We start from the raw sequence: 12,701 nt of genomic DNA, 5'->3' as shown, positions 1-12,701 counted from the left end.
CACTCTAAAAAAGGAAGAAAAAAGCAATGTAATTCCCAGTGCAACTGGTTTACCAACTGTGTTCACATTTCTATTCACTACAAACCAGCATCTACACCAGCAAAATTCCACAATAGGAATGTGTACCAAAAATCACCAAGTATCACAAAAAATAAACTCAGAAGTATTTAAATAAAGCATTTTTATCCAACTCTTTTAACGAGGATCTACTGCATTCCCTTTCCCTAATGCCAACTATATTAGTAAACACTGTGCTATCAGAAATAATCCATGTATATTAACTTGTTTCTGTATTACACTGCTGAATTAATATTGCTTAGAATACTCCTTCCTAGTAATTAGGGTATTTTCACAGAGCACAGAGTTGCAGAATTACAAAGTACCTTGATAACTTCCATGCATTTTTCTGTCACAGTACATTTAACAGCAAAATCTCAAGAAGCTACTAGAAAAAATAATAAAAAAACATGAAAATTGTTGATACAGTACAGAACTTCTGTGCCTTGAGCTTGTACACAGTGTGGATTCTTCCAAGTCTCCACCTGACACATAATATGTTGTTGGCTTTCTGAGTGGAGTACATTTTCTTCAGTACACCTCTTCCACATCCCTAGATTATGCAAACAGGCATGTGATGGTACCCAAATTACAGAAATTATTAGAGGTGTCAGTTAGAGCAGCCCATCACTAAAGCCTGCCTAGCCACAAGTGTGTCCCAACAATATTTTAATGAGGTAGAAAATTACAGATCTCTTTTTCCAACATTTGTTTTATTTTGGTTTTTGATGGACGTTTTTAAGCCAAGAAGTCTCCAGTCACCTCTCATTTTAAAGGTTTGACTTCATCTGCTCATCTCCCACCTGATATCTCCTTTCACAGAGAGACACTACACCTCTTTCATCACAAGTGTGGATGTCAGGGCATCACTTAGAGCTGCGGGTGGAAGAATGAAAAGGGGGAACAGAAGAGCTTTGAATAAAAGACATTCTATTTCCACATTAATGACTCCTCTTTATGAAACAGAGGATGCAAGAATACAAAGTACACGTGGGCTACAAGGAACTGAGCTGTGTCTACAGAGTGTTTTCTCAGAGTTATGTAGTAAGCATCATCTGACTGTTTTTCTTCAGGGGTTTAAACTTCTCTAGAGTGATAGGAGGAAGAGGGGTTTCACAAAGCAGCCAAAAATAGACAAATAAAGAAGAAAATTCTCTTGACAACAGATACAAGAAATGCAGCTGTAAAAGACACTACAGCTTCTCTGATGGTTTTTGCAGGTAGAGCCTTCTCAAGACTAAAACTAGCAAGCTCAGTGGAGTTTATTCCCAAGACTTTTGAGTGACCCAAAAGCTATTTACAAGACAACATGACAAGCTAAAATGGCAATGAAAATATCAGTGAACAATCAGGAAAATGCACTTTTGCTTTCATCAACCATTCAAACCCATGTAAAAGTCTTTAAAGTCTTCCAGAAGCACCTTCCCTGTCAAAACAAGCAGCGTAACTAAGTGTAGCCTCAAGAAGGCCTGATGCCAGAGGCCTTGCTTTGTGTCTTCCAATTTTAGAGAAGTCCTAGTTTAGAGAGTACTGGAAGTAATCTGTACTAAAGGAACTCCTCAGCCTTCCTTAGATATCAGAATATTTCCCCCATTCTCTGCCCAGTACAGCTGTGTCCTGGTTGATCCCTTCAAAGCCATAAAGCACCAGGAATAGGAGAGAGTATCCCCATATTCTGCTCTAAGTTGTGACTTCAGGACATTTTGCTTCACTATTTATTTCTGCTCTTAAGAATAATGAAGTCAGTCTTCTCAATTTTCAGGCTGATTACACTCTGCATACAAGCCAAAATATATAATAATGAATTTTAAAAGCCCAACCAACAACAAATCATGGGGCACTGAGCAAGGCTTTACCCAACCTGTACACCAGCACTGGCTACAGAGATGGTGCTGCAGAAATCTGGATTTCAACTGTACTTCTGCACCCTCTTAGGCCTCAGCTCCCTCTTGCCAACTGTGACCATGCCTTGAGTACAAAGGGCTTCCCTTCTGATTCAGCATTTCAGTGCTGCTGTAAACTCAAGTACCTGGCTGCACAGAATGGAAATGCATATAAAAGCCCAGTGCTGCTCTCTGTGGTGTTCTCAATCACACAGTCACAGCTGTTTTCTGCTGTAGATGTGTTTGAAGACTGACATTGTCCACAGAACTGCAGCTAAAATCATTCTTTTGTCCTAGGGTCATTATAAATATGCCAGAATGAGATGCAACAGTGTCTCCACAAGTTGTATTATTCTCACTTTTGACAGCAAAAGTACAGTCTAGCTTACACTGAGGTGTGTTATGCAAGGGGCATTCTGTTCAAGGTGAAAATACAGGCTTGCAGTTTCATGCATTGTGAATGGCTGTAGGGAAACTAGATGGGTGGTTGGAACATTTTTTTCATCTTTTAACTTGCTGTTTGCCTTCGAAGCCCCAAGCCTAAGTTCCCTTATTTGTTAGGTTTTAAGAGGCCTTCAAATTTGAGCTCCACAGAAAGGGAAAATTATAACTTCATCATTTTTCTTATTGCAGGCATCCAGCAGCTCATTTCACAATAAACCAGAACTGTAAGCAGGAAAAAATGACAGGAAACTTCAAAAGGCTTGGAGTACTCTACAGGACGTGGAGATCCAGGAACAGGGACAGTCCTTTCAGCCCCCTGAGACCCTTCAGCAATTACAATTTTGTTGGATGTCTCCATGACAGGACACCCAGATTTCTATCACTTTCTGCTTTTACTAACCCAGAAAAAAACCCCAGAAGTTGTGTAGAGCTCTGTGTTTGCATCTGACATTTTGAGACCCTGTTATGAGTCCTGCAGGAAAGAAATAGTGATATAAACACACATGTGACTGTCTGTACAGACACTCCCACAGAAATGAGTCTAAGTTTAAAATGGAATTTAGCTTGCATTAGCTTCAGCTAACACAGGTTCTGAGAAAGGATTAAAAAGCAGAAGCAGCAAACAAAATCTCTGGTCTATCCTTTGCAGACCAAATATAAATTCAACTTTGGAAGTAAATGTGACCTAGAGCTATTCCTTCTTTTATAAATTAAAAGAAAATATTTGACTGAACCACTCATGAATCTTGCTATGTTCAAAACCTGTGGATTTGACATAAATTTATAGTTTAGAAACTACCACGCTGGTCTCATTTTAATCATTGGTTCAGTTCCTCCCAATTTCAAGATGACTATTTTATCAAAAGCTTCTCTTCTAAAGTCATATTCACAGGACACAAACCCATTTCTGCTCACAGGCAGACTAATGCCTCCATAAGGAATTGATGAGAATTCCCACAGATTTACACCAAAACACAAGAAAACCTTATATTTGATTTAGACTATACAACCATGTCTGCAGGGGAAAAAAAAGTTGAGTGTCTCTATCTCTCAGCTTTGTTTTCCAAGTAAATCAAAGTTACACTGATTTCTGTCTAGTGGAAATGTTCACTTTCAAGGACTAAGCAGGTCTAACAGTAATTAAAGCCACTAGAGGATGTCTATCTGTGGCAGAAATGCTGTTGTCCTCCAAGACCTAAGGCTTTGTCCCTTAATTGTAGCAGGACCAGACTGAACTCTTCACTCTCCCATCCTAAATCAGTGCTTTCTTCAGACTATTATTCAGCATATTTCAGTTCTGCATGACTCTTAGATCAAAGACCCCCACATTCCAATGTTGTATAAATAATTCCCCTTTCATACCAGCTCTAAATTCATCTCAACAAATCAGAAGTGCAGGCTGTATTCAGCCACACTGCCTTCAAGACTTCATTCCAACACCTCTGTATGTGTGGGGAAGTTGTGTCAAGGAAATCAGGAAGAGGGTTTTGCTCTTACCAGTAGAACCTGTTGGGTGTAACTCCCTCATGAAGAAGCAGCCATCTTCTGCCAAACTCCACAGAACTGAATAACTGTGGACAAAACCAAACAGTCATGAATCACAGTGAAACACAAAGATACCAGATAAATTAACCTGAAAAACCTTTTACCACTTCTGAGACAGTGACCTGGACTTTTATTCATCCCAGTCTCAAAGAGACACACCTGGGGCAGCTGAAACGTGTCTGTGGTATCTTTTATTGCCATAGAGAATACTGAGATTTGTGATATGGGACACAACTGGTAGCACCTGAGGGATCACTTTATGGGTAAACCCAGCAACCTGCCCTGAGTGAAAATTCATCACCCACTTGCCTTCCTCAATATTATGTTCAGAAGAACATTTTTTTTTTCCATTAGCAGTGCCATCCTTAGGAAGTTTTGTCAATCTGGCACCAAAAAATGTTCTAACATGTCTAGACCTGCCTTGCAGGACTGGATGAGTTGAAACAGCAAAAGTTACTTGTTTCAAGGAAATGTGTGATCCTCCCTCTGCTCTTGTCCTCCTGCCAACAACGTGACACCTTCTCCTCGTCTGGTTATGCAAACAATATCCAAATACATCAATCATTTCAGAAAATCCTTCCATGATAAATACCAAACCAGCCTGAGAAAGGTCAGCAAAAGGGCATGTTACAGGTATTAAAAATCCTCTGTCATGTCTTTGTGGAATGATTTACAAATGTTACTACTACAGAGCACTTACGAACAGCTGCTCTCCCTAAGTGCTGCCACCAAGTAATTCTCAGAAGGCCAGCACAGGGAAGGATCACTTGGGTTCTGCTATTTCTTTTGCTTAATTTAGCTTCAAATTCATCATGTGGAAGGACTGAGAGGCAGTCAGCCCTACACTCTTCTTGCAGATTCATCCTGTTTCCCTTCCTTTCTTTGATTGGTAGACTTGGTCAGTCCCCTTTTCTGTCAAGGAAGATGTTGGACATTGTTTTTTGAACTACTATCTCTCTTTTCATGACAACTGTTAAAGAATTTTGCATAAAATGCAGATGACCTGAATCTTTATGTGCAAACCATGGCAAATTTTTTTGGATCATGAAGTGGCAGTGGATTGGTAGGAAAAATGGATGTCTTTGAGAATACCAGAAGAAAAAATGATGATTTAAAAGCTTTGCATTCATCAAAAAGATAATTTGAATGTGTTTTAATAATTATGAGACTGGGATGTAAAAAAACTTTGAGGTCTGCTTATTTGGATATTGATTCCAAATGCAAAACTTAATATCCATACCTTTCCTATGTTAAAAAAACTTTTAAGAACATGGAAAAACTAATTGAAATAGCTTTTTAGTAAAGAGTAGACTGGCATGTGTTAAAATTTACTTTGAAATATTAAAGGTAAAAATTCACCTCTTTAATCTCCCCTTCTCTTGAACACTGTCAAAGAAGAGAGAGGGAAGAAGGTGGAGGGGACGGACAGAAGATAAGAGTAAGAAGAGGGGAAAACAGCTTACTTCTGTGGCTAGAAGTGCATCTAATTTTAAAACTTCAGTGAGTCTGTTATTTTTCCTTAAGTAGAAGATTATAGATACATTTTTATTTGAAACTTTAGGAAACACTAAGTATAACAAAGGAACACTTTTCTTTTTGGAAATTAAAGAAAATCTTTTTGAACATTGAACAACCACTTTTTGAAGTGATTTAAGGTCATCTATTCAAGAACTTTACCTTACAGGAAGTATTTTCCCTCCTACATACTCAAAATCCATTTCTAGACCAGTTTTTTATAATTGCAGCAAACATAAACATGATAACAATAAGCTATTGCTGTTATCTATTATCTCACTGATGTCAAAGTTTTTATTTTCATGGTGAAGTACTTTTTTGTCTGCTAAGTGTTGTCTTTGACATACAGTAATCTAAGTTTCAATAAAACTCATGTGAACCTTCAATTAAGAACAGGGAGCAATCCAAACTCAGTAAATACCTCTGTATTTCCAGACCAGGGATAAACAGGATGCAAGCTTTCCAGGGACACTGATGCTCTGACAGCTGAAGTCATCATGTTGAATCTTGTTTTCCCACTTTTTATCTTTCACCCTCGTTCCTCTGTGGTTTCCCTGAACGCAACTAATAAGTTGTCATTCCCTAATAAGCAGGTTATTCTCTCTGAATTTGCTGGTGACAGCAATGGTGCCCAGAATGAATTAATCACAGCCTGCAAAAGCTTTCTCTGTGCTGGTGTAGCACCCTCCTCCCCGCCTGCAGTCCCACTGCAGTGCCCAGTGCTTGACAGCTCCGGTGCCACAGCTCCCCTCTGGCTCTTCCTCCAGAGGGACCTTGGCCTGGGGCATCCTTCATCTCCCCCACAACAACACAGGCTGTGATGCTGCACAGCACCCAGACAGCCCTGCTTTCTCCTGATCTGTGCCCTGAGGAAGACGTGATTCAGGCAAAGAAGTGGAGAAATGCAAGAGTTTCTAAGTCTGTTTCAAAGGTAGGAAATTGATCCAGCAATTCTACTGTGAGGGCTGGACTGTTAAATTAGAAGCCAGTGCCCAGTGAGCTGGAGACAGCATGTGAGAAAAGGCAACAGCTCTCAAAGGGAAATACCAGCTCCCTGGGAGCCCATTCCAGAGCTGTCATTGTCTTTGATAAGACACTTTCATAACCAGACATTAGAAGGTTTTTCATCCTCTGCCATTATCTCAGCACCAGCTTTGGCCTTTACTGACTCACAGCAGAGCAAGAAGCACTAATGTATCTTTAGCAAAGGGGGAATTCCCCACCTTATGTACAACCACCACCCCGCCAAAAAAAAAAAAAAAAAAATTGCAGTAAGGATTTTTTCAGATATTTTATTCTCAGTATCATTAATTTTTAAACCTAGTTAATTCAGTTGGACCAAAAAAAAGAAGTCTTTGAAGGCTCTGTTTCTCTCAAGCATCGGTTATGATCCAGCTGGGATTATTTTTCCCCTTTTAGCAATTGTAGTGCTTGAATGGATATTTTTTAAACCCAGCATGGCATTTTGCTCTTGTTACAAAATCCCTCTCTCTCTTGGGACTTCTTGTGATAGCCTTGTGCATGCAGTCCCTTCAAAGATGACATTTTGTTTTCTTTGGCAAGCACTGCTGTCTGATGACAATTTGCATTATTAGACTGAAGACAGAGAATGTTCTTTGCTACACTTATTTTTCGAGCGCAGATAGAAAAGGAACCTATTACAATTTTATGGTATGTTTTCATCTGAGGGCCAAGCTGACATTTCTGTTTTCATGGAGACAAAACTGTTATGAAGTACAAATCTTGTACTGATCTCTCAGATTTGACCCTTGTTCCTCAAGGAATAATTCTCTTCTTGCTTCTTCCCGTCTACATTTTTTTTTCTGTGTAATACGCAGATTGTGTAACAACCATTGAACAGTCTGGGTTTGCTTTGTTTTCCTTTTTTAAATCTTAATAGTCTGTGAAGTAGAAACCTACCACCTACCTCATTTATATAAGAGAAAAGAAATGCAAAGGAAAAGAAAAGAAAAGGCTGTTCTGAGGTTACAAATACCTTCTGAGGCTGAGCAGGGATTCAAATAAACCCTTTGAATGGTGAGACAATTCCCAGCCCTCTCACAACACGACACCACGGTCTCTGGGAGTAGGGAAAGCTGACATCTGACAACTGAACTTCTTTCCTTATCTACACCAGACGTGATAGGATACTCCCCCTCCCTCTTTTTTTGTTTCCCAGCCTGTATGAGAAGCCCAAGAGCTGCTCATGTATTTCATAGGGATAGTGTAAGCTTCACCTTGAAATGCTGTGGGATATCTAGGTAACAGCAGGATACAGTTGCTATGCATTATTCTTTTCCCCTTCTAATTTCCTCATCTTTCCAGCACCAACTTCAGACTCGGCTAATTTTTTCTTTTGCATTTCACAGTATAAAAAAAACCCCAACTAAATTCTATGAAATATAGGGAGAAAACATGATTTTTTTCCAAAATGTTCCATTAAGAATAACTGGGTTTTATTTGACCCACCCATTCTGATATAATACCACCTAAAGGATCATTATGCCAGTCAAGACCTACCATTACCCCTTCTGTTTTCAACAAATTACTTTTCCTAGCCAAAGCTGTTATGTGAGGAATGTCTTGTGCCTCCATCTTCACTTTAGTGCCTTTAGAGATTGCTGCAGATACAACTGACCCTGAGGGTCCATGATGTTTCATCATTCAGCATTTAAAATAATTGGATTAAATATTTGATTCTGATTCTTCTCCACAAACAGATCTTGAATCATGCAGCAGTTCCATGTGCTTCCTATGCTGATGAGGATATTAAATTTATACAATGACTTAATCTCATGCAACAAAAAATATGCACATAGAAATTCAAAACCTGGTTAAATAAAGGGTGATTTAAATTGCATGTTGGAAGTGACATTAGGGAAATACTTTGAGAAAGCTAGTAGTTCCTATTATTTCTCTTTTACTTTAGAGATGTCCCCTAAACATGTTGTAATGGAATACAGCATGGAGTCTGAGTTGACTGGGTTTGCCAACTTTGGTCTAACATTCAAAAAAGAAAAGGCTCTTTTTGTCACTGCTAGTTTCCGTGCACTCTCAACTCATTCTCCCTGGACACAGATCAGACCAAAAAATATCAATCTACACTACTTTATTGACCTAAAAAAACCCAGATGCAACTGGAAAATTAGCTCAGAATAGCTTTGAAAGCACTGGGTTTGATTCAAACTCATCTCTAATTCCATGAGCAGGTTTCTACTAGCCAGTGCTCCTGGTACTTCACATATGCTGATTTCTTGACTCTTACACTTCCTCATGTTTCTATGAGATGATTAAAACTAATGCTCTTCATGCTGCTTGCCCCTCACCCCTTCACACACCATTTATTCACATACAAAAATCCTCCGAACACCAGTGCATCTCAGCCACAGATTTTGCACTGGTGAACCATACAAATATTTTGAGAGATCTTTCTTTTCCTCAAATTTCAAATTCACCAGGGAATACAACATCCCAAAAGCAGTTTAGCTTTAACTATAAACATAACAGAGTCCAACTGGATAAAGATAATTTTTTTCTCAAGATGCAACAACAGTATTTGAAATACATGCCAGCAAGTCCTTCTTCTTCTCATACATTTATGCAGAATAAATTTATTGCTGATAAATTGTACTTCACCACTACTACTTTTACTACTACTACAAATGCAGGTGCATTTGAAGAAATTCTATTCTTCTACAAGGTTTCAGTCATCATCCTCATTGTTCATAAGAGCATTTTTCAAGTATTATTAAACTGAGAAAGACCATATTTTGAGCTGATCTACAATCTCAGGAAAGCAAAGAACAGTTGGGAAGGCATCAAGTGGATTGCTGCAATTTGGTGATGTACTTCTCCAATTTAAATCTCTCTTGCATTTCTTTGCTTTCTATGCAATCTGCAGAAAAAGTGGGGTTAGTGCATCAGAGAAGGACTTCAGATTGAATATATTTATATAGGCATAAACAATGGTCCTTTATGGTCTTGCACACCCCTTTATCCCTGACTCTATCTGTTGGATGAAAAATTATCACAGTGGGAGAGAAGTTTCCATGGTGGCCAAAGAGACATCACAAAATAGGAATGAAATGGAACGAACAGGGATTTGGATGGACACATGTACCCCACATGCATCCAGTGCAGATTACTTGGGTATCAAAGTACTTTACATCTAAAGAAATTGCTGCATGGGGCATTTCTTCTTCAGAGCAGCCAAAGGTTGGGAGGTATGCTGCTATTCCCTGAATCACACTATGGACCAGGTTTTTCTCTTCTAAACTGCATTTAACAGAACAGCATGTTTTGTATAAAAAAGAATCTGAAATCATCTATGGTATTTCTTTCCTAAAATAAAACATACAGAAATGGGCTACAGGGCTCATACTCATTTACTTCCTAGATCTGTGATCTATTTCTAAGTTCCACTGTTAAGAAGCTTAAATATCCTTGAAGCAATAAAGTTCACAGGATGCTGCATAGACTTTGAACATTTTAAGTTGCAGGCAATGCATTAATCATGCACACAGAACCATCAATAAGGGTAACCAATAATTGGTGTTTATTGAATGCTGATGGAAACACGCCAGAGTGATGAAGCTGTCAGATACCTGCTTCACAGACCACTCAAACACCAGTGATGTCTGCAGCCCTGCAGCTGCTTTTGCTGATGAACCACATGCTACTGCCACGCAGAGCTGTTCGGTATGGCCATAACACAGCATCTGCTTTTGTGAATGTTCAGCACATCAAAGCACCCTGAAGATGACCCTCAGGTTTCTTCCCACCTATACCTCAATAACTCACTGTCAGCTATGAGCCACACCAGACAGTATTCTGATTTTGTGGCAGTTTGCAAGTAACTGCACTAGGATGATGTCCCCAGTTCATTCAGCTCATATGCTAAAAAAGCGACAGGAAGCATATGTTTTACCAGGAGGTATTTAAAGGACTCTGACTGGCATATATATTTTAAAGACAGAAGGAGCCTCTAATATCATCAGTGTGCTCTCCTCCTAACAGATGCTGCACCGTCTTTACCAGTAACTCAAGCAGCAGAGAGAATTATTCAGGCCAACAACTGATGGCTGAACTAGATTGTATCATTTGGAAAGACCCAGTCTCAAGTCCAAGGGATGATGAATTTACCACTCCACTTAGTATGTTGTCCTCAAGGTTAAATCCCTTCTCTACTAAGAAATACTATCTCTGCTACAGGCACCAGGGTACCCAGAACTTGTTTTCTGCTGTGTTGTAAATTTACTAAGTAGATTCATAATTGCTTAGATAACTGCAATAAATAAGCACATTTTTGTTTAAAAAGTGCACCGTATTTGAATGAGAACAGAAAAGAAAAGGCTTACTACAGCATAATTTAGGGCAAAGTGTCAGAATTTTCATGCACACATGCACAGCTTTAAATTTAAAAAGAAATTATTGTTCATCATTTGCATTATATTAAAACCTACAGCTTCAAGTGAATGCAGTGTTGACAGGCACTTTGTATAATAAGAAACTGGAGACATTTTGGAGATTCCACTCAACCAAATGACAGAAACAGAGCAAGAGAAGACAGAGGTGAGCCATGCACAGAAAAGTGACAGGAGTTGCTCAACACCACAGAGGGCAGTAGCACATCCAGCAGTATGGAGTACATGTCTTCATTCCTAATCCAGTGAACCATCCAACTCTGACTGAATGGAAAAAAGTCTTTTTTTTTTCATGGAAGTAGGAAAAGTGGAGCTATACAGAACATAGAAAATCTTGCAGAAAAATAACAGATCTATCCCTTAACTAAAAGTATGTATCCAGGATCCCAAACCAGAAAAAGAACAAGTTCTCTAAGGGTACAGAGAGCTGATGCTTATACAGATGGATAAGCAAGGATATATTGATTTGCCTAAAGATGAGTGAGTCAGTGGTGAAGAGCACAGTGATTACTGCTTGAAAGTTTTTCCTTCTGATTCACTGATCACACTCCTGGCCCAGAAATCTATCTTCCACTGGGCTCTGCTAGTTGATTCTTTCCTTTTTCCTCTTTATTATTAAGAGTAGGAAACAACATTAGAGATTCACTTTCAATTCCATTCTTTATTTTAAATTGTTACCCCAGCATGTTATGCTTAGTGAGGTCTGTAAAAGACTGATGGGTACTCTAGGAAACTATATTTTCCAACACACTTTCTACACTGGCTTATGGCCAATTTAAAAATGAAAGAAAAAAAAAAAAGAAGATACAACCTGTCATCATTGTTTTTCTTTTGAGGTCCCTTCCTTGTTTATTTTCAGAATGCTGGCTGCCACCAAACTTACCAATTTGCTTAGAGACAGCAAGGGATATTTGCAAAGGGTTGTGTGCAAGATGTGTTATCACCCATGATGCCGAACAGGTATCTGTGCTTTGAGTCCTCACACGCAGCCCTAGCTACACGAGGGTATTTCTGTGCATCACTTGCTTAAAAACACAAACACATGGAATGCCTTAAAAACAGGGAGCAGCATTCACAAGGCCTTCCTGAGGAAGGCCCTATGCATCCCCTAAGTAACCCAGAAGAGGTATCTAAGATCAAGCAGAGAGTGCAACGCTGCAAAAGCTCGGGCAAACAACTTTTAATATGGAAATTACTTGTTACTTTATCCATCTTCAACAATGTGCATCAAAGAGTACCAGGTCTGCTGGAAAACTGGCTTGGACTATTAGTGGTGCCCCAAATATTAACACAAACAGTGTAGTCTGTTGCAGGAGTGATGCCACAGGGAAAGGGGGAGTTATTCACACAGGCTAATGTTAGCTTTATGCAAACTAGTTCCCTGGTTGTGTCCACAGTCTGTCAAAAGAGATAGGCTTTTCCAGAGGATGATTCAAAGTGGCTAATGCTTACCACTCTAGAGAAGCTTTTTTCCTCTCCATTAATTTTAGATGGGATTAGCCTCCCTCAGCTAACATTAGCCCAAGTGAATAGTCCTCTGAATTGTTGTCACCACTGCTGTCAGCAGTGTAGCAAAAAAAAAAAAAAAAAAAAAAAAAAAAAAAAAAAAAAAAAAAATGTTGGGGGTTTTTTTTTTTTTTTTTTTACCTATGATGCAATTTCTGAGAAAATTAATCTGGATTTCATTTTAGCTTCTCTGGTCTAAGTAAGAAATTACTGTTACCATTGAAACAGAGAGTGTGTAAATAGAAAAAGAATAATTTATATTGAAAGGAACCCCTGGAGGATCTCAGTGTGATCCTTTTCCAAGCAGACACCCCCTCAAAAGAACCTA

General features: G+C 39.0%; 1 protein-coding gene across 1 annotated transcript in view; it reads right to left on the bottom strand.

The window, feature by feature from the left end:
- The window catches only part of SORCS1 (sortilin related VPS10 domain containing receptor 1), a 258,603-nt gene that overhangs the window by 85,054 nt on the left and 160,848 nt on the right, over positions 1 to 12,701 (bottom strand). Inside the window, exon 5 of the mRNA XM_041461224.1 lies at positions 3,882 to 3,955. Coding sequence (XP_041317158.1) covers positions 3,882 to 3,955 — 74 coding nt within the window. The remainder of the gene's footprint in view (positions 1 to 3,881; positions 3,956 to 12,701) is intronic.

This window comes from Pyrgilauda ruficollis, unplaced genomic scaffold (assembly GCF_017590135.1).
Source record: "Pyrgilauda ruficollis isolate IOZ18807 unplaced genomic scaffold, ASM1759013v1 scaffold15, whole genome shotgun sequence".
Taxonomy (NCBI): Eukaryota; Metazoa; Chordata; class Aves; order Passeriformes; family Passeridae; genus Pyrgilauda; species Pyrgilauda ruficollis.
The sequence above is the reverse complement of the archived record's forward strand: the minus strand, read 5'-3'. Positions and strand labels throughout refer to the sequence as shown.